This window comes from Gambusia affinis, linkage group LG16 (assembly GCF_019740435.1).
Source record: "Gambusia affinis linkage group LG16, SWU_Gaff_1.0, whole genome shotgun sequence".
In the NCBI taxonomy this organism is placed as follows: Eukaryota; Metazoa; Chordata; class Actinopteri; order Cyprinodontiformes; family Poeciliidae; genus Gambusia; species Gambusia affinis.
In genome coordinates, this window is record NC_057883.1 from 2756032 (window position 1) to 2780239 (window position 24208).

Consider the following 24208-nt stretch of genomic DNA (forward strand, 5'->3'; position numbering starts at 1 on the left):
TGTGGAGGGAGTCATGGATCTAAAAATGATCTATAAACAAGATTAAAAGTGTGTTATTTAGACAGAATTTCCACCAACTTACTTTCACTCAATAAAATAGCTCTAATTCAAAAGTCTGACAGAATCGTCCTGTCAGTTCTTTTCTGGGCTGCTATGGAATGAAGGTAATCACATGTGGTTGCTACGGTAAAAATAATAGCCATTTAGCCAATCAGCACCATTTAATTTAATGTCTTTGAGTGCTCAGAATTTTGCCCTTGATATGCCAGTAAGTTCTGCGTCACTATGGTGATAAAGTTCATATGGCGAATACAGCAGTCTAGGGAAAGCTTGCACCGAATTTTCCTCCTTGAATGAAAATGCAGAGGATTTTACAGATGGCCGGTGAGCTACAACTCATGTTCTTCAGTGTGTTTTATTAGCTTTAGCTTCTATATTGATCTACTCTTTCCCATTGCTTACTTTTCCTGTTCATCAGCTGGTATCAGTTCTTTGATGATTATCAGTTATGAAAGTTGCTGTGGTTAATTTGATGCTTCTGTTGCTCTGATTAGCATAATGCTAAACCTCATCTGATAAATGCTGCTGCGACTTCTGTGATTCTGCTGAGCGCCTTCTTGTCTTTTAAATTCCTCAATTAGTTTTATGTTCATAGCCGTTATTTTTTCCAGAGTGTTTTGGTTATTTCTGGTGTCAGTTTATTCTCTTCATGTCATGAAGTGGGAGTGAAGATGGTGAGGATAAAGCGGATGACCCAGGTGGTTGAATGGTGATGGTTTAATGACAAAAAAAAAGGACAAAAATCCAGACAGCACAGAGGAGCAAAAGCTAGGAGCTAGTTTCTGGTAGCAACTGGTAAACAGTAGTAGACGGACAGCAGACACGAGACAAGGAGACAGTTTAGACAAGGACCTGACAGAGAACAAGAAACACATGTGTGTATAAATACACAGGGGGTAATAAAGGGATCTAGACACAGCTGGGATCAATGAAGGGTAAACAGGACAACACCGAAACAGAAACCTAAATGAACACAGAAAAACTCAAATCCTTACACTTCAATTTCAATAGAAGGTAGTCTGCTCAGAGTTAAACATTTAGGTAATCATCAGTGGTGATAACGGGGCTATTTTAGTGGGACTGAAGCCTCCATAAGATATTCTCAAACTCACTTAAATAATTTTCTTGTTTTTCCACTTTATTTATTTATTTACAAAAATCTGCCTACAAATTCAATGTAATGTTGCTAGAATATGACCTTAAATAAATGATCATATAAGCTATAATTATTTTACTTAAATGTGATCATAAATCTGTCAGAAGGTGACAGCAGCATGAAACTTTGCACAAATGTTTTTCAAAGGGTACAATTTCAGGTGTAGAGCAACAGAAAATTATAGGTATAAAAACATTTATATTATAATGTTTTTTTTACTGTTTACAGTCATATTCTGTAGTGGAAGAAGTTTCTATAACCATGAACACATTTTTAAAAGTGGAACTTGTCTATTTTGTTGCTGTTTGAAAAAGTTTCTACTCGTCGGCTCCATTTTCTCACATGCTGATCATCCTCTGGGGGATAAACCCCCCTCGTCTTAAAAACATGGTGACACCCCTGATAATCACACATTAGTTTATTACATTTCACAGTTTTGAGTCCAATTTCGCTAGCTGCTGACAAAGAAAGTGACTAAACAGACCTTGTGCTTTTAACTAATGTAACTCTTCATGTTATTTTGCTGTTTGAAAAATATATTATTGTGAAATTTTTGTCATTTTCCTGCTGTTCATTTGAATCCTTATGCTGGCTGTGTGCTGCTGGAACATTGTAACTTACTATAAGAGAAACCTGCCTTCCATTTCTCTTCTTACGTTCCTAGTTATTGAGCGTTTCGGTAAACTGTGCTTTAGTTCTTCCCTGCTTGCTGAATCAGAGCAACTCTCCACCACCACCTCCTCTCTGTGGACACCCTCTACTAACGTCCTGCCTCATCAGGTTTCCATAGTCAGGGCGACTCCTCACCTCCTTACCTCAAACTCTCATCTGCCCAATTGTCTCTCTGCACAGTTCTTTCATACAGTCACCCCCCAGTCACCCAGTGGTGGCTGGTGAATAAACTTCTTGGTGGGCTGATGTACCAATAGATTTTCCTTCCCAGCATTATTTACCACTGATGGTGACAAACAACCTGGAGACTCCACTCTGCCTCCCGAGTCACATGAAAGTTACGAAACAGTCCTTGTAAAACAAAATAAAATTCCAGATAAGGACCCTAAATTTCAGACAGCTAACCATCCAGTAAAGGTCTAAAGGACAGGAGACTCAGGCTGCACTGAGCCTTAAAGGGGCAGTATTATTATTATTATTATTATTATTATTATTATACGTTTTCCATTTAACTATGTTCACTTCAGTTACTTTAAAAATGCTACTTGTCTAAATCAACACTTTAAAAACATTTTTATATTACTGTTTGAAATTGGGCTTCCGTCTCTTTCAAGAAGATCCTGCCTTCAGGAAGTTATTACCACAACATGGCTTCTCTGTTAACCCTTTAAAAATGTTTTAACAGAGTTTTTGCTGTCAATTCAGATACCGATCACCCATGAGGCCAATTTCTGCCGATCGCCTGTTAATTTTTCGCTTTAGGTAGAAATGATACTAAGTGATGTAGCAAAATTAAAAAATTATCTGGCAATAAATTCACCTTATTTAGACATAAACATGCAAAATGCCTGCAGGCACAATACAGCAGCTATTCAATCAAAAGGACTGAATAATATTTAACAGTCAGGTTCTCAGTACCATAAATTATTAGTCAAATAAATCTGCCCATATCAAATAATGTCAAGTAATAAAGGAGACATTCAAAGACAAATGCAGGTTGTATTAAAATAAACAATCCGGAGTTACTAAATCATAACTTCCTGATAGCATGACCAGCTGATTAATGCTGGTTCTGATTGGCTGTTTCTGACTGAGCTGAGTAATTCTGCAGAACTGAACTAATTGCACTGAGAGTAGCTCGTATAATGAGCTCAGCGGATGTGCAGTTCCACCAGGTGTTGCTGCTGGCTAGTCTGAAGGAGCTGATTGGGGTAGTCATGGTAGGGGTCTGGGGGACTGCTCTGTGAGGTGGACGCTTGGAAACTGAAGCTCAGAAGAGGAGCTCCACCTCAAAGGCTAATTTTGCACACCTGAATAGTTGCCACAGGATATTAACGGATTTCTCAAACATGGATGAAAGATTCAAAGCAACACTCCAGGTATGCTTTTGATGAGGGAATAACATGATGTGTTCCACGTCGTGGAATCCACAAACAACTTACATGGAGATTTCCAGACATTTTTCATGACAAAGTTTCACTTTTTTAGTCCAAAAATTCTAGTGTTTTTAGACCATTCTTACCCATAAATAGGGTTATATACAAAAATATCACCACACAATTTTATCTGATATTTTCACAATCAAATATGGAACCTGCAGAAATTTAGAAACTGATGAACAGATGTAAAAGGGACAAATGGAAGATGGAAAATGGCAGGACCATAGATAAACAATGGATGAACAAAGAGTAAATGGATGGATGCTGAATAAAAAGGTGGATGGAGGGTTGACAAAAGGATGAAAGAGTGAACAGATGGGAGGACAGAGAGATGAATACATTTACTAATTACACTGAAAAATCTAGTTTCATTGCCTTGGCAGGCCACACAATAACCCTGGCATCAGAAGTGCTGCTTACTTCAGGAAAACGCTGCTCAAACCGGTAGCATCTTACTCTGGCACAAACTGTGTGTGTTGATCCAGTCAGTGTCACTAAGAGGTGTTTAATGGATGAAATCAGCAGTAAAAATAAAAATACTAACAAATAAATCTCTGCTGGAGTGAGAGAGTCTCTTCTATCAGAAACACTGCTGGCCTCTGCAAAGCCGTCTGGTGACCTGTGGTTTAAGCAGCTCATTAAAGACAACTTTGTTGTTGGAGAACTAAGAGCAGAGCAGCAATTACTTTCCTCCCTTAAATGTTCCAGCTTCTGCTACTACATAAAGTGCTCTGCTGGAGGGGAGGGAACAACCTTTTCCACAGCAAAGAGCGTACTTCTCTATCGCTGCCTCATCTTGTGGTTACCTGCTCCACAGAGTCCAGATGGCCGCCTTCCCGTGTGCATCCAGTCCCTTTTCATCCGCTGAACCAGTCGCAGTGCTGTCATGGAGACCTCGCGGCTCTTCTCACCAAATTCCAGCATTTGGGTGAAACGGGGTATATAAAGACATGGGTCTGGGTAGGAAAAAAAATGGGGGGGGAGAGACAAAAAAAGAAAAATAACCTTTTTTTTCCCAACTGGAACTTTGAAAGATTCTAATACCCTCATAAATATTTCTGCAGTTTTTGGACACAGAAAAGAATTATAGTTTGCCACTCTTGACATATCATGATTCAAATTAATTTTAGGGCTGCAACAATTCAGTGAATTATTGGAGAGCCTCCATTATTAAATTTTCTCTGGGCAAATTAGAGAAATCTGCCTAGAGGAAATTCCTCGAGACTTCGTTACATTTACTCTTTAGTGCACTCTGTTGTGTTGAGCAAGCAACACTTCTGCCAATGAGTTGTTTACGACTGATAAGTGCTATTAGCATAACATAGGCTAACCAAATGTCCTCTTTTCCCCAGACAAGTTCACTTTTCACGTTCTTTCTGGGGTGTCCAATGGGATTTCATTGATTGATGAAAATGTTTGGGGCTTTGTCGTAAACCAACTGCCGTGATAAGATGGCCCTTCTTTATTGGACGTCTTCCGTGAACTCCTGCCTAGTGGTTGGCCCAGAGCGAACGGCGGCGAAGTGGGTGTACGTATACATGTGGAGCAGAGACGCATGCAGGTAGACGGAACACAGCGGACTGCCCACGTTTAGCTTGATAGACAAACCGGAAAATAATTTTCCTACCATTCCGGTTCCAACAAATGGGTAGCAGAGCACACCATGGTGTGTATAAAGCTGGAATATCTGTTTCGGTGTGTGACGTAGGTCCTAAAGATCCCGTCACAGAGCCTATACAAAGGCTGTGCAAAGTGAGAGTTTATTAACTTGACTGAAGAGGAATAAATAAAGACTGGAGCATGCACAGTTTAAAAAAAAAAAAAAAGAGACTGCTGCTTTTTATTTGTTATTACATTGAATAGAATTTCAGATTTTTGTGAGCAATTATTGATACAAGTTTACCAATATTTTATTTGATTACTCGAGTAATTGTTAGAAGAAGAGATAGATTACTCAATTACTAAACACAGTTTACAACAGCCCAACTGAATTTAAAACACTGTTTAGAGGGTTGAGTTCATTTGCATTAGCCACATCAAGCCCTTAGAATCAGGAAAAAGCTGTTTCGGGTGAAAACAGGAATATGTAAAACAATACTTCCACCAAGGGAGAAGAGGAGATAGTGGAAGAGTCAATAGACCTAGCCGTTCACCTGAACAACCACGACTGCAAGTAGAGTACAAGGGCTTATTTAATTATTAATTATTTTACCTATTATTAATTGATTATTTTGATGACTAATCAAATAAAATGGCACATTTAAACCTTTTTCCTACAGAATTAGAAATACATGAAAGGAAGCAAATAAACAAATTAGTGCTCTGTGTATATTGTTTTTCAGAAAACTAAACTTTTTTGAGTCTGTTTACGCCAGTTAACTAATCGATCACTAAATTAGTTGACAATTATTTCAATATTTGATTTACGATGATTAGTAGTCTACTCTGCATCCCCAGAATCCAAACATGAAGATATGTTCAGCTTCTATGGACCACAAATCTCGAACAAACTTCCAGAAAACTGAAAAACAGCTGAAACACTGAATTCCAATCCAAAATGTACCGTTACTGATTTCACAATTAGTAACTGTATGACATTTTTATGTTTCATGATGTAAAGCACTTTGAACTGCCTTGTTGCTGAAATGTGCAATACAAATAAACTTGATCCATTTATTAATCCAATTAATTGCTTCAGTCCTCTTGAGGACATTTAGGTCCTTTTACTTTTGCCTCAAGAGCTCACATATATTACATAAATCTGTTAAGAGTGCAATGTGGAAAACTACAGGTGTACTCGAGTTATGTTTTTTTTTTAAATATATGAATTATGCAAGTGTGATACAATAAAAGCAAAAGAAATCTCAAAGGGATTTTTTTTTATTCTACTTTGAGAACAGCTGTTCTGGGTTACCTTTAATGTGGACATCAACTGTGCCATGTCAAAGTAGAAAAATATAAGATTAATAAAAATCTTTACTTTCTACTTTTACAACCAATAGCATGGCTGCTGGTTAATTGGATGGGCTCTTTTTACCTCCTGCCTCTGAAAGTTATGGAGCAATCACAATTTTAATGAGAAACTAAAATGAGAAGCAATCTTTTTTCCTCTGGCCAGAAGTAGTAGTTTATCTCGCCGAGTTATGACAGCGGACATAAATATGTTTGAATTTAACGTCTTTTCTCACACAGGAGTGCAGTGGAAAGCTGTGTTAGTCAGCTGGTAATAAGATTGAGGCTGATTCGTTCCTCCTCATCATCATCATGTAATAATGCTACGTCTGCACCACTGCTGCAAGTTTTACTGGAAAGTCTAACTTAAAAACCAGGCAGAAAAAAAAAAAAAAAAAAAAAAGACACCAGTTTACCCTGATGCACAATTCCTTCCTCTGGAACCAAATTCTACCCAGACATTATCTTAATTCCTCTAAGAAAGAGAACTTTAATTGCTCCTATCAATCAAACCCATTTTGTTTATTCCCATCCTAAATTGTCTTATTCCTTGGTCAAACTTTTAATGTTTCACTAGCACATCTGTTACCATACAGGGCAGGCTCCTGAAACTATCCCGTGGTCAGTTAATTCACCTTTTTTTAAAACAAAAGGTTTAAAGAGTATAATAAATGAAGACAGAAACAAGACTATTTGAACTATTTAAAAAAAAGGGAAGGAAAAATATTAGAGGTTGTAGGATAAAAATGTTTCTGAAGTTACTTGGGGAATTTATTTATTTATTTATTTTTTTAGTTTCTATTCTTTTGTTCTGTGCCTGTGAAAAGAAATGTACCCTCTTTCCCCCCCAAGTCTGGTCTAAAACCGCCACTGAAAGACGGGACTAGTGGAAACAATCTAATTCTGGTTGGGCTCAGAGGATGTTTGTGTGCCCCGGGGGGCGCTGCCTCTTCCTCCGCCCCTGGTCCTTCAGCTCTCTGAGGCGCCAGAGGAGAACCCGACCGCCCCCGAACCCTCCCACCCCGCCCGCCACCAGTGACGCACTCTGCAGAGGAAGCAGAGGGAGGGACTTCTGCAGTTCTTACGTTGGCGCCATGCCTTGATATGATTGGTTCTTATCGAGTCTGGGCGTTAGAGGAGATCGGGAATGAGAAAAAAAAAGCAGTAAAAATAGAGCAGAGCCCCAAAACTCACGACTAATACCCATTTATTTGGGATGGCCGTGGATGTGGCGTGACGTCCCGGCAGGCTGGGTGTTCGGCTGCACGGAAAAACACGGAGGACAATCCGTGAGGATTACCGCAAAGGAAAGGCGGAGAAATAAGCAGGACTGTCCGGATTACTCTCGTTGGAAAAGGGAAAACAAATGAGGGCAATTTCCAGGGAAGTGAGGATGAGCTGAACGCCAAAAAAAGGAGCTGAAGTGTTTATATGGAAGCGGATGGGGACCATTAGTCCGGACCTGGACGGATGTTTATATTCCTGGACGACGTTTTAAATGCATTTAAAAAATCCCTAATTTCTCCACTCAGGACATACTCGTACAGCACGTCCCAGAAAACCGAGCCAGTACACCGGGCATCAACACGGAGATCTGCTGTTCGTGCCGATGCCAACGGCAGACTGTAGCTTGTTCCATCATGGCCGGATCATGAGGTGTTTGACTTATCTGCTACTACTTCCAGAAACACTGAAAAAGTCCAAGAAGCTCCCGGGGAGGCTGCCGGCATGTTATGAGATCCTGACTTTATCCCTGTCGAGCACCAAGAAGAAGCAGCAGAAAGAGGAGAAGACGACGAAGATGGCTGCGGAGTTGTTCTCTGCCGCCGGTCCCAACAGCACCAACCTGGCCAACGGCACCACGGTGGCGGATGCGGAGAAGGCTAAGGAGGCTGTGTGCCTGGCGAACAGCGGCGGCGGCAACGGCAACACCGGCGGCCTGCGCAGCGGCAGCGCGGCCAGCACTCCGACCAGCCAGCAGAACATCAACAACAACAACGTAGATCCACCCAGCTGGCAATGCAGCCACCCCACACTCAGAGAGAGGTAGATCCCGCTGCTAATCCCGGGCTCTGAACCGAGTTCTGGGCACCTTGCTTTTGAAGCAGTGTTACAGTTTTAAAGCAGAGTAATAATAAAGTTTTTCTTTAAGTACTTCAGACAGGTCTGCAACCTGCCAAGTGGCTCTTTGGTCCGTCCACAACGGCTCTTAAAGACTTTGACTAAAAAAAATAGAAGCTAATGTCTGAACTTTTAAAAATAGTTGCAGATTTTTGGGGGGATTGCATCAAATAATTACACTTAATTATCACAACAGAATGACAAAGCGCCAGTCTATTTTTAGTTTTTTATGTGCATCTATTTTTCTCATTAGACTAGAAACTATGTCCAAACATCATCACCTTAAGTGTAGCCATAATCTTTATGTTTTTCTTTGTATTAAAAATGGTTGGTCTTTAAAAATAACAGATTTCCTGTATGTATATTTACCATGAATTCATAAGGTCAGGTAATAATTGTGGCCTTAAATCTTTTATTTTTGTGGACTGAAGGTAAAAATGGTTCTTTAGATTGTAAAGGTTGCAGAACCCTGAAGTATTTAAGAAAGAGAACAGCAGGACTTTTATTATGCTCTAATAATTATGTCAGATTTGTTCATTAGAGGATTACAGGTGATGTGGCAATGTCTACAAGAGAGACGTTTTTAAAACAAGGTTTTGCTCGTATGTTAAAGCAAAGACAAAATTATAGAGTTTTGAATTCTGAGTGACGACTGTGGCTATCAAACAGCAGTCTGAGTGTATTCTCCTTAAAGGTTGCCAACGTTTACCAATCTAGCCCAAAAGAAAACTACAGATTGTTGTTGTCAGAGCAACTTGGAGGCGTTTATGTGAAGTTTGTTTTGGATCGTAGTCAGATCAGATTCTGTATAGGGAGGGTTAGCTTTGTGATGTTTGGTCATGTGACAGCGAAGCAGCACAGATTTGTGGGATGCTTAGCTAAAACAGAGAATCAATGTAGGCAGTACGGTTCCTTTTACACGTCAAGAGAGTAGAAAAATATATATAACGTATCGGCCATCATGACAGTATTAATATCGAATGTTGAAATTGGTCCAAATTTTCAGATTGGTGCATCCCTACTTTTTTTTTTTTTTTTTTTACATGCGTTTGTGTAAAACAAAGTAACAATTAATCCAACAACTGCTCAAACAATAATATAACATTGTTCTTTTTCAGAAGCAACAGGTGGGGAAGTGGTGGGGTTTCTCCAAACAGTGTGAAATACTTCTGTTATTTAAAGATTTACATTTAAAGACAAAAAAAAAGGATTTCTTAGTTTTGATGCATTGAATAAATGAGAAAATTATCATTTTTTCAGTACTGGAACCTACAGTCACTGATTGGCTGTTTAAAAAACAATCTGATTGGTTGGTGCATCTTTGCTTTAAATATAAGCATACATTTGAAACAGAAAGTGTATAATTTAACAGCGAGGCTAACTAACATCTGTATCTAACATGACAGCAACTGATGTTATACAATCCTGGGCCTCACTTGTGAAACTTGGTCTTTCAGGAATGCCTTGATGTTTAACAATGAGCTGATGGCTGACATTCACTTCATCGTGGGGCCCCTGGGGGCGTCACAGAAAATACCTGCTCACAAGGTAAAACCGCGTGTATTCACAGCTATTTCTGTTCCTTTGTTGCTTTTCATAACAATAAAAAGCCAGGTGTGATGAATGCGTCTCCCGTTTTCCTCCCAGTACGTCCTGGCCGTGGGAAGCTCCGTCTTCTGCGCCATGTTTTATGGTGATTTGGCCGAGGAGGAGTTGGAAATCCATATCCCAGATGTGGAACCTGCTGCTTTTCTAATTCTGCTGAAGTAAGCCACACATGACCGAGCAGAGGCCCACATCACAAAGCGCAGTCGGCGTCACTTCAAAGCGCGTCATTACTCATCCGAACGAAGCTAGGCGGAGGAAAAACGCCAGAGGTCTGGGAGTGGAGAGCCATTGCGCTCTGGAAATGCTGGGCTCCTCCTCACTCCTTAGAAATCCTCAAACATCTTTTCTCATCTTCAGACACATATTAACAGAAGTTGCATAATTTAATGTAATGTAGCTTTTTTGCGCTTAGCTTTGAATAATAGTGTATCACCTGTCGATGTAAATTTTTGTGAAGTAGTTACATAAAAAGATGTTTAAATTTGATGCATTTGAAAGGGCAGTATCATGTAAAATCGACTGAGATTTGCATCATGTTATAACGTTATTCCCTCATCAAAAAATACCTGGAGTGTTGATTCTGTCATGCATGTTTGAGAAATCCTTTAATCTCCTATGGCAACCATTCATCTCTGCAAAACCCCTGGATGGAATTAGCTCCGCCTTCGAGACGAAGCTCCTCCTCAGAGTTTCAGTTTTTAAGCTTCAGTTTGTCATAATGTCTATGACAAACAGTTGTTAAAGAAACTTTTTTTACTTTTTTAAGAACTGAAGTTAACAGTTAATTGATTGTGCTATAAACAGCACTATGTTCCTGGAAAACACATACTTCTGCCATTTTAAATACATTTTTGAAATATAATTGAAAAAGTAAAACTAATTTTATAAAGATACTTGATACAGAGTGATATATTTCAAACATCTAGGCAAGGATCACCGACCCGACTACAACGTCTCTTTGTTCCAGGCTTTCTGACCATACAGACAGACAGACATTTGAAGAGGAGCAGTAAAAGCAAATGCAGTGGATTAGCAGACCAGAGCACAGAAATGTGTTAATGTCATGAGACTGCCATTCAGCAACACTCTGCAGTCAGAGGCCTGTTTGGATTCAATGTAATACTGACTGCTACTGCAGATAGTTTATTTAATGTCCCTTTTTACATAGTTAAAGTAGTTTTGAATTGACTCTATTTTGGCTCGTTCTGATGTTCCTAATTGCTCAAGTAAAAGGAAACTGAACTCTTTCTTTTTTTAAAGACATTTCGCATCTCACCCAAAAGAAAGGCAAAGGCATTTTGGATGAGAGGCGAAATGTCTTCAAGGAAAAAGAAAAGAAGTTCAGTTTCCTTTAACTTAATCACTTAGGATCATCATGGCAATCTGGCCTAAAGTTCAGAATTTAACAAACTAGAATATACAGAGTATATTCACATAATTTCTGGCCTGAATGGCTTTTCTTTTTGTTATGAATAATTGCATCAGTGTGCCATGGAGGTAATGTGACACTGTAAGGAAGCCCACCAGGTAGCTCTAATGGCAGCTTTCAACTCGCCTGTGTTGTTGGCTCAGATGTCTCATCTTCCTCTTAGCAACACACCATACGTTCTGTAAGGGAGTTCAGTCAGGCCCCCATTTTCTAGCATCCCTTTTACAGGACTCTGAACAATCAGCTTATTTCATGTTTGATCTTGTCTGGGTGACCCTCTATGTGGGAGGCATGAGTGGCTCAGCAACTGCCAAGTCAGCAGTCCTCTTCATCTGTCATATTTTTGTATTAATCATTTTTCACTCGTTTGACGTACAGTAATATTTAGGGAAAAAAAACAAAACAAACTGAATTTCTGGTTTTCAATAATTATCAAAATTACCAGTAACCAGGTTGCTGTGTATTGCAGACTTCTGCCCAGGTCCCTCTTGAAAATGAGATCTAGATCTCAACGGGGTTTATCTGGTTAAATGAAGAAAATTAAAATAAAAAACTGCTTGAAGTATTTCACTTTGTTTATACTGAATGAGTTCATGATTACTTGAGTGAATTTTACTATTCTATTATAAGTCAATAGATGCATTTATTTAAGAAAAAGTCGGGTAAGCTAAGCTAATCAAATACTGGTCATCTAAGTTACAGAATTTATGCACAATCCTATTTTTGTTTAAATATAAACTGATAAAATTTAATACGGTATGGAAAATTACACAGTCATTTTAAATAAATGTTACTTTTGTTTACAGTAGGGTTGCACCAATATGGAAATTGGGATCGATATCGATACAGATAATAATATTGTTGTTATGGCCAATAACTGAAATTTACTGATATTATATATATTTCTCTACCGTTTGACAGCCTTGTAGAAAAAATGACCAGAAACGGACAGCAACAAGATGGAAATAAATATCAGTTGTTAATAAAATATGATGTTTTATTGAACTCCAAGGGGAAGTTGCTAAATATCGGTGCAGTTTTACTTATCGAGCAGATACCGATGTTAGAGCCGATATATTGTGCATCTCTAAAAAATTTAATTTAAAAAATAAAAAATTTCGTTTAAAAATATTAATTTTTTTAATTAAATATTTTTAAAAAAAATAATTAAAATATATTTTGTGAATTGAATCGTGATGTTGAAAGCTGGAATTGAATCGCTAGGCACTGAAAGATTTGCATCTTTTAGCACTTATGTAATCCTAATTTGTGACATTTTTTTCTGCTCTCAGATACTTGTACAGCGACGAGATTGACCTGGAGGCGGACACGGTGCTGGCCACTCTGTACGCCGCCAAGAAGTACATCGTCCCAGCGTTGGCCAAGGCCTGTGTCACCTTCCTGGAGACGAGCCTGGAGGCCAAAAACGCCTGCGTACTGCTCTCCCAGAGCCGGCTGTTTGAGGAGCCGGAGCTGACGCAGCGCTGCTGGGAGGTCATCGACGCCCAGGCCGAGCTGGCGCTGCGCTCGGAGGGATTTTGCGAGATCGATCTGCAGACGCTGGAAATCATCCTGCAGAGGGAGACGCTCAACACGGACGAAGTGGTGGTGTTCGACGCGGTCATGAACTGGGCTGCGGCAGAATGCAGAAGGCAGGGTCTGGGGGCCACCACAACCAACAAGAGAGACGTCCTGGGCAAGGCGCTGTTCCTGGTGCGGATTCCCACCATGAGCGTGGAGGAGTTCGCCAACGGAGCAGCGCAGTCCGACATCCTGACCCTGGAGGAGACGCACAACGTCTTCCTGTGGTACACAGCGGCCAAGAAGCCCATGTTGGACTTCCCCCTGACGCCGAGGAAGGGCCTGTCCCCGCAGAAGTGCCACCGCTTCCAGTCGTCCGCCTACCGCAGCAACCAGTGGCGCTACCGGGGCCGATGCGACAGCATCCAGTTCGCCGTGGACAAGAGGATCTTCATCGCCGGGCTGGGGCTGTACGGGTCGAGCGGCGGCAAGGCCGAGTATGCCGTGAAGATCGAGCTCAAGAGGCAGGGGGCGACCCTGGCTCAGAACCGCACCAAGTTTGTGTCGGACGGTTCCAGCAGCACGTTCCCCGTGTGGTTCGAGCATCCCGTCCAAGTGGAACAGGACACGTTCTACACAGTGAGCGCCGTGCTGGACGGGAACGAGCTGAGCTACTTCGGTCAGGAGGGCATGACGGAGGTCCAATGTGGGAAGGTGACTTTTCAGTTCCAGTGCTCCTCAGACAGCACCAACGGGACGGGAGTGCAGGGAGGGCAGATCCCAGAGCTGGTGTTCTACGCCTGAGCTGCTTACGCCGCCTTCTAGCCTTCAAGCTAATGTAGCATTCAGACATTCTGTTAACGTCACATTAACTAGCCTGCGTAGTTCCTCCAGAGACAATTTTAAAAGCAACAGGAGCCGTTTTATTCTATTTAATTTAAGGTTATTATTGTTTTCTTTATTTAAGTGCTGATTAAAGGTTATTTACTCTGCTGCTTGTGTCGAAGGGCTGCATCTGCTGTGGAAATCAACACTCGTACTGTGCTTATGTAATCAAACCTGGAGTGAGTAGAGACTGCTTTAAGACGTAGTTTAATACAAGGTCGTTCTTACAGTTACAGCAGCAATATTCCACAAGGAGCGACCTTAATGTAGGGTTCCGAGTAGACATAGAGGAAGAGACGGAAAGCTCTTCACTAACGGTGGCTTTGCACTTCAGAGGACGACCTCAAACATTTTTGTCTTTTGTAAAATACAATACAACTGTTGGCAGCTTGATGCTGTTAAAAACCTGATGTATTCTGTCCAAGAATGCTTACACACCTCATAATAAAATGTTAAAGTTATAACGTAAACAGATGCAAATCTTTGTGTTGTGGGGATAAAAAGGGGGTTATGGTGCCCTCTTGGTAAGGAGGAATGAACTGCAGTCTATTTTAATGAAAAGATTGATTACTCCATCAGAACAGTGCATCTGGTCTGATTAGAATATTGATGAAATGTTCATTCATCTCAGTTATTTTATTGAAATGCTGATAGAATATTGTTATAGAGAAGGAAAAGTTAAACCTTTTAGAGTAATCATATGTGCTAACAGCCCTACCATTTATACATTTACTAAAAGAAATGCCTTAAACTATCGAAATGGACAAACAATTCAGTCCCTGAACACAAGACAAGTTCCTTATTAGCTTTTTACCTCCACTTCCCATTTCTGGTCTAATTTATGCCATCTATTCTGCAACATAGGCTGATGTTTGTGGTTGTGACTACATCAAGCAGTATGAAGCTACAGTGCCTTGTAAAAAAATAAATAAAAAAAATCAGAAAATGGTAAATGAAGAGGATGAAGTGAAAATCAATACCTATAGCTGGAGCGTTGATGCAAAGTTCTTTGGCCAGCGCGAGGAAGGTTTTTCCCAGCACATAGACATTCACCTGTGAACACAAACACATGAAGAAGTTGTTACAAAACTGATTAGACCTGGTGCTGTTAGATCCTCCTACGACTGTAACAGACATTTGTACAGCATCGACTAAACCACTGAACACACCCAAAGCCACATACAGACTTCTAATCTGGCTTCAGTCCATTTGGTCCACCAGTTGCAGTGTTTGTGTGAAGCAGACTGGAAGAATTTGATACACTCTTTGCTTCCCAGACTGGTTTAGCAATCAGATTGTGCAAATGTACCAAAGTGTGAAAACATTTCACATGAATATGACCGATTAAAAACTGAGCTCTTACAGAATTTGAGCTGCACTCTGTTAATGCACCCTTTCTCCCCCAGCAGACAGAATTTCCACCTCTCATCTAGAACTCTCACTGTACCCCATGGTCAGACTGCACACACTTCTTCCTGAATGACTGTAGGCTGTTGACATTTTAGCAATGTTCAGTTTTGACCATTTTATTTTATCTTTGATTGATACAATGACCCAAGGCCTCCTTCCGTCTGAACAAACCACTACTTCTATAAAACTACAACAATGTGACCTTTACAAACCTGAACCAAGCAAGAAACTGGAAAAATGGTTTGTCATAACTATGAACGTTCTTATCTCCATTGTTTAATATTTTAAACTTCCACTATCCAAAAGGTTTGAAGAGTTTTAGGATGTTTTAGATCTCGTTAAAAATCTATGAACCATCAGAGAATTTGCTCTCTGATAGTAGCTCCCACATAACTACTCTTTAGGCTCCAGTTTAGTCCAGGATCTGGGAGATCACTGAGGCATTGTTACTCTTCAATCACCTTCATTTCTCCCATGATGAAAACCATCTGTGATATATTACAGCTTCTTCTTTAATCTTCAAATGAAATAATTTTTTATGTTCACATTCAAGGTTAGGCAATGTTTCCAACACCACTCAATAATGCGATCGAATGTATCTTTGGATGCAGTTTCTTGCTTATCCCATGCATGCCTGAAAACAGAGGTCTTCAGAGTATCTCCAGCAGATGACAGGCATGATGCATTTAAAGTCAGAGGAGTACATAGTAAAAAGGAATGGTGAGAGTACAGTCCCCTGTGGTACTCCTGAGCACCTGGTTAAGACACACAGTCCTTCAGTTCCAAACAAGCATCCATCATTGGTCCAGGCCTTGTCGGGATCTCTACTAACGTCTGCTGGCATTTCTTGAACAGTGAACTGGGTTTTATTTTATTACATTGTCTGGATCATTTGAAGAATACTCTCCTCAAAGTGCTCCCTACAGGTGTAGTATAGAATCTTCAACTCAAACTCCACTGCGACACGCAAATTGCAGAGGGTCCTCCTGACATATGCTTGTTTGCTACTCAGGTGGACCAACAGGGGTCTCTAAGACCTTCAGGATGTGGGGTCAGGTGAACAAGTCTGTAGCTGTTGCAATCTGATTGATGAGCTATATTAGACACTGGAATAGGGCAGGGATATGAATGTCTCCTGGGTCTTCTCCAGGCAAAGGTTGAAGAGACGAAGCAGAATCCCAAATAGGTGGTCAACACCTTAATAGAGCTTCTTCAGGTTCATATTCTCATGGTTTGTCTAAGAACAGGTCGTCTCTGAACAAAGGGCTAATACTCAAAGCAGACAAATAAGAGATTGATTTTCTTTGCCAAGAGCAGGTCTTGCAGAAGAAGTGTATGGATCCCTGGCATTTTCACATGAAACAAATTAACATCTCGTTTTCTGGTAATGCAGTTTACAAGCGTTGAAAAGCTGGAGATGTAGCAGGGTATGAGTTGTGGCTAAAATCTGGAAATGACTAGTTTAGCAACAACTGAGCCGTCGGCATGACATGAGACTGCATGTTATGCCATCGGGTGATGGCAGAATGTATACTATTGGCAACAATGGTGAATTTCCTCAGTCTATAATATGTATAAGAACCAACAGCTAAAATATCTACATATCTGTAAACACAAAATACTGCAACCACAGTTCTCTGGCTGGTATTATGCAAGTTATGGAGAGGTCCATCAGCTCCACAATATCCAGAACCAGAAATAATACTAATAAAAAAAAAACAACTTAAGAAAAGCAAATTTTGGAAGAAATGCAAGAAAGCTACTGTACCTTGCACTGAACTATTCCAGAGTACAAAATATGACAGTCTGTCTTTGGAGCATGTATACTAAGGTGGTAACAAGTATTTAAAAAGCTATTTTTTGTGTTTTCTTAAAGTAAAGATTTCATATTTGTGTTTTAAAGGGTCCAAAAGTGAAAAATAAGAATATTACATGTCATTGCTATTGTCCTTCTGGCACCTCCTCCACCAGGAATCCCACAGCTGAGCAGCCTCACTCCACAGCTGTGCGCACACAAACTTGGCGGACATTCCTGATCCCACCCAATTAATTATGGCAGGAAGGAACCAGATTTGAACCAGTAACCTCCAGGACCACCTCTACCACTCAAGTCACTACTGACCACCAACATAAATAAATTAAATATCGAATAACAATACTGGCAAATATCACATATTTAGATACATGGTTAGAAGGATGTTTGCACTGCTCAAATCTCAGCCATTTAGTTTGATTTTTTTTCTTGACTGTTGAACCGTCAGTGAACTCCATTGTAAGGTTAAAAGAGCTGTCCAAGGCTTCCAGAAAGTAAAATTACTCCTTAAGCAGTGTCAAAAAAGATAAATAAATTAGTTCCTGCAGAGAAAATAGTCAAAGGAAGGGAGGACGGGAAACGTAGGAAGTTTAATAAACTAAATTTGTCAGTCAAAATCCTGTACAGATGAATAAATGTAACAGGCTGGCACATATGTAATTAAAAAGCAAAGACACTCAAATGAAAATCTGTTTTAGTTTTGCAAACTTGATTAAAGGTGCAGTACCACGAGTGCCATTTTATAGCACAATCAAGTAGCTATGTTAACTTCACTTATTATAAAAATGCTACCTATATCAAATGACTTAAAAGAAATTTAATCTTGTAATTTAATGCCTTGAAATTGGGCCTTTGCCTCTTAAAAAAAAAAAAAAAAAAATCCTGGATGAGGATCTCGACAGGTTTCATCTGCTCTGCTCTTATTCTTCAAATGGAAAAAGGCTAAGCTGGTCAGTCCTTTATGTACAGGTAAAGTAAAAGGCAATGAGTGATCCAGATGTTTAAGATCCATTTTGTAATGCACATGCATATATAGGTGAGAGGTTACTCCACATGATGGTAGGATCAGACCAAATGGTGCAAAACACAAGAAAAATAGTTTGATTAGTAATATCTTTACCACTGAAGTCCTGAGATACTGAAATAATTCTGTCAAGCTAGATACAGTCATCTACTGTACAAAAGCTGACTGTGTATCTACAGCCAGTAAATGAGTCAACATCATTGGAAGTTACATTTCTGGAGGATGATTTTCCCGAAATGCAGACTGTAACAATTCAAATCGATACGAAGTTGTTAACTAGTCTCCATCTCAGCTGAATGTACTTCTTTAAAAAGGTTTTTTTTTTTAAATAAAAAGGCAACATTTAAAACATGTGTACAGTTTTGTTAGACATCCAGGCTAGGCTGCTTCTGCCAGTTTAATCATAAAAAATAATACAGGAAAAAAACCACCAGCAAACAATTCAAAATAAGACACAAGAATCCAAAGTAGGACATATTTCTTCATAAAGCCACAATAAAGTGAAGTATGGGAGCAATTCAGTGAGAATCCATAACAATATAGCAGCTGACAGAGAAATGGGTTGAACTCCCTCAAACCTGGCCTGTGTAACTCGGTGTAGCAGTAAGTCCAACCCTCCATAATTCATTTTTTGGAGTATTTATTATGTTTTTATCCCAGCTTTGAAACACTCTCAAAAAGTTAGATGCTATGAGTTTCCTGCCACTGATCACTTTGTCAACCTGAGGTGATAATTACTTGAATGTGCAACAAATTACACTAAGTGGCTGGAAAACAACTAATACTGCCCCTTTAAGAATCTGTGAGAAGGTGAATCTGTGAATACTGAACTCTGATGCCACTAAACATGTTGAGGGAAGAAGGAAGCACAACGACAGTAGGATACACAATAAAGTCTGAATATACTCATATTTTTCAACCCATTTTGTTTTTCCATACCAACGTCAACCACGTCAAATAAAATCAAATTCCAAACTGGACACAAAAAACAACAACGTTCCCTTAAATTATTTAGTCTGATAAATAGAGCCACATTCTGTTAAATAAATCTCTGCCGAGCCATTTTGTTTGGGGCATTATCAAAAACGCCAAGCACCATTCTCACTGATAATGAATAAATTAGGGGATCAAAGAGTTTCTTTGAAACTTGGTGGAGCTGACGGAAGCAGGAGGAGCTGTGTGGGTGGAGCTGGGTGAAGCCTAGCGGGGCGGTAACAATCGTCTGTGTGGGAACCGCCCATCACAGATGTTTCATTGTGTTTCAGCCCACTGGCCGTCCAGAAGGCTCTGCAGTAAATTCGACCCCCCAACCCACCTTCTGAAAGGACATACTGATGGATACTGTGGAATAACAAAGGGACAGAGCCAGATTCTACCGTCTTCCTCCAGAGGTAACAGAGTTAGCCCAAAATTAAGACCTGGGGCAGGAGGGGGGGCCGCAGTGCTGAAATCTGGAGCAGAAGGCCGCAAAGGCTAGAGAATAAGGTCATGACCTCCAGTGAAAGCTCTGCCATTCCTTCAGACAGTCTGCCCGGACCTCCTGGTGCTTAAGGAGGGCCAGGCGTCCAGGCCAGACAGATGGATGGAGTCTCACTGCAGCACCCCAGGGAGTCAGCAGGGACCCTGGATTCCAGCAAGGAATTTAGACTCAAACGTGAAAATGGAGACATATGCTAGGATAAAAATGTCAGCATAAAAAAACTGATCATAAAAAAAAGGCCTGTGGCAAGTAGCAGCCTCTAAAGTACAAATACTTAAAGAAAACTAAAAGCATTTGCATTAACAACTAAAATCCATTCTTACCGTTATTCAAATGAACAAAAGTCAACCCTGTTTGATCTGCCCTGATCAGAGATCAGCAGGCTAGAAAATGAACAGTGTGTGAACTCTGAATACTGAATTAATTTTGTTTCATCATCCTTTATTTAAAAAAAAGCCCTGTTATGTTTTTTTTATTAAACAAAGAAAGTCATAGTTTAAAAGCTTAGTTTTTAAGTGTAAAGTAATACATTCTGATTTTTTTTTTCTTAGGTTTTTATGCATAACTGATATAAAACTTAGCATTTTGAGTCCAAGCAGTCAAAAATATCGACAATGTTACAATGTTTTATGGATCATAAACATTTACAGATTTAGTTCAACATCATTTTTTTAGTTATTAATGACCATTTGGCAATACGAAAGCACAGATCCTATTTTATTACTTCATTGTTTAAAAACAAAACAGCAAAAAAGAGGCTGCACTGTGGAACAGTTAAATCTATTAAACCCTAAAAATGAGCCATTTTTGTTTCAATGCTTTATAAAATGAAAACATAGTAATTGTACGGTAACATAATCATAAGAATAAGGTCAGTGCTATGCTAAATAAATGGTAAATTTAAGAGGTGATCATACAGTAAAGGCATCTTAAAATCCCTAAAACCCATTCTGGTTTTAGCAAATATTGTGAGCAAGAACTAGTAGAACTTTTTAAAAAAAATCAAATGTTTGATCTGTATTGACCCTGAAGAGTCCAGAACAACCTAGGAAAGTAACTCACACGTGGAATGGTTCAGATCAAAGCACAATCGTGTCTTAGAGTAGCCCAGGCATAAAACAGTTTGGAGGAAAGTCTTAGAAGTTGAAACACATATCAGACAGTTTGAGTCATTTAGCAACAAAGAACGAGAAAAACATTCAGTCTGACGGCGTACAAAGCTGAAAAAGAGAAATGACAGAAAATAAAAGCAGTTGTAATTGAAAAGTGGTAGTAGCTGCATTATAATAGCACCTGCGGAAAACTGTCAACATTCTGCTAATATCGACAAAACACAATTTCGCAGTTACTATGTTTCCATTAAATAATTAAAATCACATATGAATAAGCTTGTTCATGTGATAAGCGTCATTAAAAATTAATCATAACACGCCATGATCCTCCTACTAATTCCTATCTTCTTCCTCCAGGTTTGGACCAGTGGCAACGTCCGGCTGCTGGTCATTTGACTTGTGTGATGTGGAAAAACAGCTTCCATTGCAGTTTTGTGAAATAAACCAATTTTGATCCACCCAATTGTGAAATCGCGCAACTAGACGGTCAATGGAAAAGCAGCTACTGATTGAGTGGATTGGGATGAAAATGCCTGCATAGTTTAATTTCTTTATTTGCAAGAAATTTTATCATTTTACAATTCCGAGCCACTTTAAGTTGATCTCTATCACATAAAGTGGCAGAGACAAAGCTGACGTTTGTGGCGAGAGAGAGCGGCACATCCCGTCATCCGGAGACTTCTTTGCACAGCAACAGGCACAAATGCAGAAAACGCCTCACAAAAGCTGCAGAAGACAGCTGATATTTAAAGGAAATTGTTTTGATGTGGCGCAGTCATTCAGATAACGCAAGAAAAATCAAGTGGCTTGGGCGTGGGTCCACTAAAACACACAAGAAGTGGAATGGAACTGGCCCACAGCTGCCCAAACACCCACCATGAATCACCCCCCCTCTCAGCCCCTCACCACAAAAAGACAACCCTCAGCCTCCAAATACCAGGGTGTATAGAGCGGGGGGAGGAGGGGGAGAGGGAGAGGCTGCCAGCTACTGCAGGACAGCTGGGAGCATAAAAATAAAAGCTCCTGACCAGCTGTGACTCAAAGAAATGTCCCACCATAACCACCACACCCTCCACTCACTGCAAATCGGCTGCCATTAAATATGTAGACTAATGGAGGTTTCTAAATTTACACACACACCTCAGGTTTTACTGCACAGAACAGACGTGTGGCTGAGCGGTGAGGAAGAGCTGCTTTTAGGCACAACCTAGTGGCTAGGAGCCATTTTCTGCACCTTATGAACATTTGTTGGCAATTAAATGGAAAAAAAAATAATAGAGGAAGCATATGTTTATTTTTAGAGTTAAGCACGCTACGATTGTTTCAGTAAATCATAATGGAATTACCCTCATATTGGTTAGTTAGCCTTGTAAAAGCCAGAAGAGGAAAACATAAGCAGTTTGAATATACTTTAGAGCAAAACAAAATTTAATTTTGTATGTTTACGGCACAGTAAAAAGATCCTATTTGTCACAAATGTTTTCGAATCAAACTGATTTCAAATGCGCTGCAAAAAAAACACAAAATCTGATTTTGGATTTTTTGAAAAAAAAAAAAAAGTATATATATATTTTTTAATGTAATTCCTAGTGCAAATATTTTAATTAAAACAAAGACAAAACTTCTCAGCAAGATGTAGCAGCATGTTTTAGGTCAATAATTCTGGAAAATTGATGAAATGTTCAACTTCTAATGGCAGGGAAACGACCGTCACCCCCCACAGAGCCGGGCTGTTCCAGATAGCTTTTCACCCCAGTCAGTAGATGAAATCAGGTTTGTGTATTTACTCCGGTTACCGTCTAACATGAAAACTTGAAATCATTTTTCACAGCGCTGCACTGATAACATACCTGCAAAATGTCACTGAGATCCAGCAGCATGTCTGAGGAAAAAAGGTCAAGGCAAACCGGATGAAAGGAGGAACACAGAAAGGTTGACCACAGATGGGGAAGGACGGCTGCGGCTGATGACGGCTTCACTTCAATATTTTCTTAGAAACAATATTTTGAGAAAATAAATAGATAAACGTTCCTTTATCATACACTCCGTGTTCTTTACCTGCTTAGTATTTTCTAATGAGCGCAACACTCAATGCAGAGCAGTTCTTTTAAGCACGGTAGTGGCGGAGTGATGATTTGAACTCGTCTGGACTCATTAATATCAACACAGAAATACTTTTATAAACCCAAAAGATTCTAGGATTAAATATGCATCTATAATCTACAACAGGGGTCCCCAAACTCGGTCCTGGAGGGCCGGCCTCCTGCATGTTCTAGTTCTCTCCTTGGTTTAACGCACCTGAATCAGATGATGGCTCGTTAGAGGCCTAAGAAGGACATTGACATGCTGAAAAGGTTGTTGGTGCCACCAGGGAGAGAATAAAACGTGCTGGATGCCGGCCCTCCAGGACCGGGTTTGGTGACCCCTGATCCACAACATAACGGTTGAAAACAAAAAGGATTAAAGTGAAATCACCCTAAAACAAACCAAAAAAGGAAGTTGAGTAACTGACATGAAGAGCATAAGGAAGATTTTCATGAACTCACTTAAATTGTGGCTTTTGATGTGACTGTCTGGCTGTCCGGTACAAATTGGGATTAATTTTAATTTCCAACGTCTTAAAAAAAAGAAAGAAAAAGCCTAATTACATACTAGTCCAATAAAGACAAAAACACTCCACTTCGGCAACATCAGCCTCCGGATGTCTTTTCCTCCTAGTACTCAGCTGGCGCAGACATTTGGTTGCCGTGGTTACAGTGTCTCCGTGGCGACAGGTGCACCTGTCTCCAGGGTGTCAGGCTGGATTAACGAGGCTCCTCTGAAACGGGCCTCGCAATAGAATTAGCAGACGTGGAGATGAGATGGAAAACATAATCCCGGCACACGCCACCTGGAGACTAACAGACAACCTGCAACCCATCAGGAGAACCAAAACCTGGAGAACCTCGAACACGCATCTGGGTTCTGCTCCTGAGCACCGGGAAGGAGCAGAAACCTATGAGACATACGACAAGTGTACAATTATTTACGTACTGAATTTCTCTCCAAAGCCGATGGCCACAATCACAGAGGCCCAGTTTGATGGGTGCTGAGCTTACAGATGTTTATCTTAATGTCAAGTTACGTGTTCGAACAGACTGTTCTAAGATGTGAAACAAAAAGCACAGCTGTTCATATGAGCAATGAAAACCTTTTGGGTAGATAAGATCAACCATTTAGCCATCAGGTTTTAATGTTTCTGCAAACACAGAACAGACAACACAATTCAGCAAAGCCTGGCTCTTCTTGAAGCTTGAACAGCTCTTTTCTGTGCACACCGCTCTTTAATCCTTTGTAGAAATTTTCATTTGGATAAAAGTCAGGTGTTTGGTCCGGTCCGGTCTCTGAAACCAACTAAGAGTTTCCTTAGCTTTGTTAGTGACTATTGTCTTGCTTAATCCGCACTTGCACCCAAATGCTCCACCTGTACTCTGAACAGTAATGTGACTTATTAAAGGGGCAGTATGTAAAATTGAAAATATTCAGC

General features: G+C 40.0%; 2 protein-coding genes across 3 annotated transcripts in view; one reads left to right on the forward strand and one right to left on the reverse strand.

Annotated features, from left to right (window-relative positions):
* LOC122846096 (transcription factor IIIB 90 kDa subunit-like) overlaps nucleotides 1-24208 on the reverse strand; it is a 66696-nt gene that overhangs the window by 30528 nt on the left and 11960 nt on the right. Inside the window, exons 5-7 of the mRNA XM_044142846.1 lie at nucleotides 22533-22564; nucleotides 14824-14896; nucleotides 4134-4283 (exon numbers count right to left, since the gene is read on the reverse strand). Coding sequence (XP_043998781.1) covers nucleotides 4134-4283; nucleotides 14824-14896; nucleotides 22533-22564 — 255 coding nt within the window. The remainder of the gene's footprint in view (nucleotides 1-4133; nucleotides 4284-14823; nucleotides 14897-22532; nucleotides 22565-24208) is intronic.
* Nucleotides 285-14313, forward strand: LOC122846107 (BTB/POZ domain-containing protein 6-B-like). 2 transcript variants are annotated; one of them, XM_044142871.1, is made up of 5 exons: nucleotides 285-384; nucleotides 7965-8325; nucleotides 9858-9948; nucleotides 10048-10166; nucleotides 12730-14313. In XM_044142871.1, exons 1-5 carry the CDS (start codon nucleotides 354-356, stop codon nucleotides 13760-13762), a joined length of 1635 nt encoding a protein of 544 aa, XP_043998806.1. In that variant the 5' UTR covers nucleotides 285-353; the 3' UTR covers nucleotides 13763-14313. The 2 variants fall into 2 exon arrangements, with proteins under 2 accessions (XP_043998806.1, XP_043998805.1); XM_044142870.1 differs by lacking the exon at nucleotides 285-384 and having other exon boundaries at nucleotides 7378-8325.

What these genes read in the sequence shown, in the direction of transcription:
- LOC122846107 (XM_044142870.1), top strand. Translation starts at nt 7,889, where the DNA reads ATGCCAACGGCAGACTGTAGCTTGTTCCATCATGGCCGGATCATGAGG. An exon ending in CACCCCACACTCAGAGAGAG is followed by an intron (nt 8,326 to 9,857) that starts GTAGATCCCGCT and finishes TTGGTCTTTCAG; the next exon opens with GAATGCCTTGATGTTTAACA. An exon ending in GCTTTTCTAATTCTGCTGAA is followed by an intron (nt 10,167 to 12,729) that starts GTAAGCCACACA and finishes TTCTGCTCTCAG; the next exon opens with ATACTTGTACAGCGACGAGA.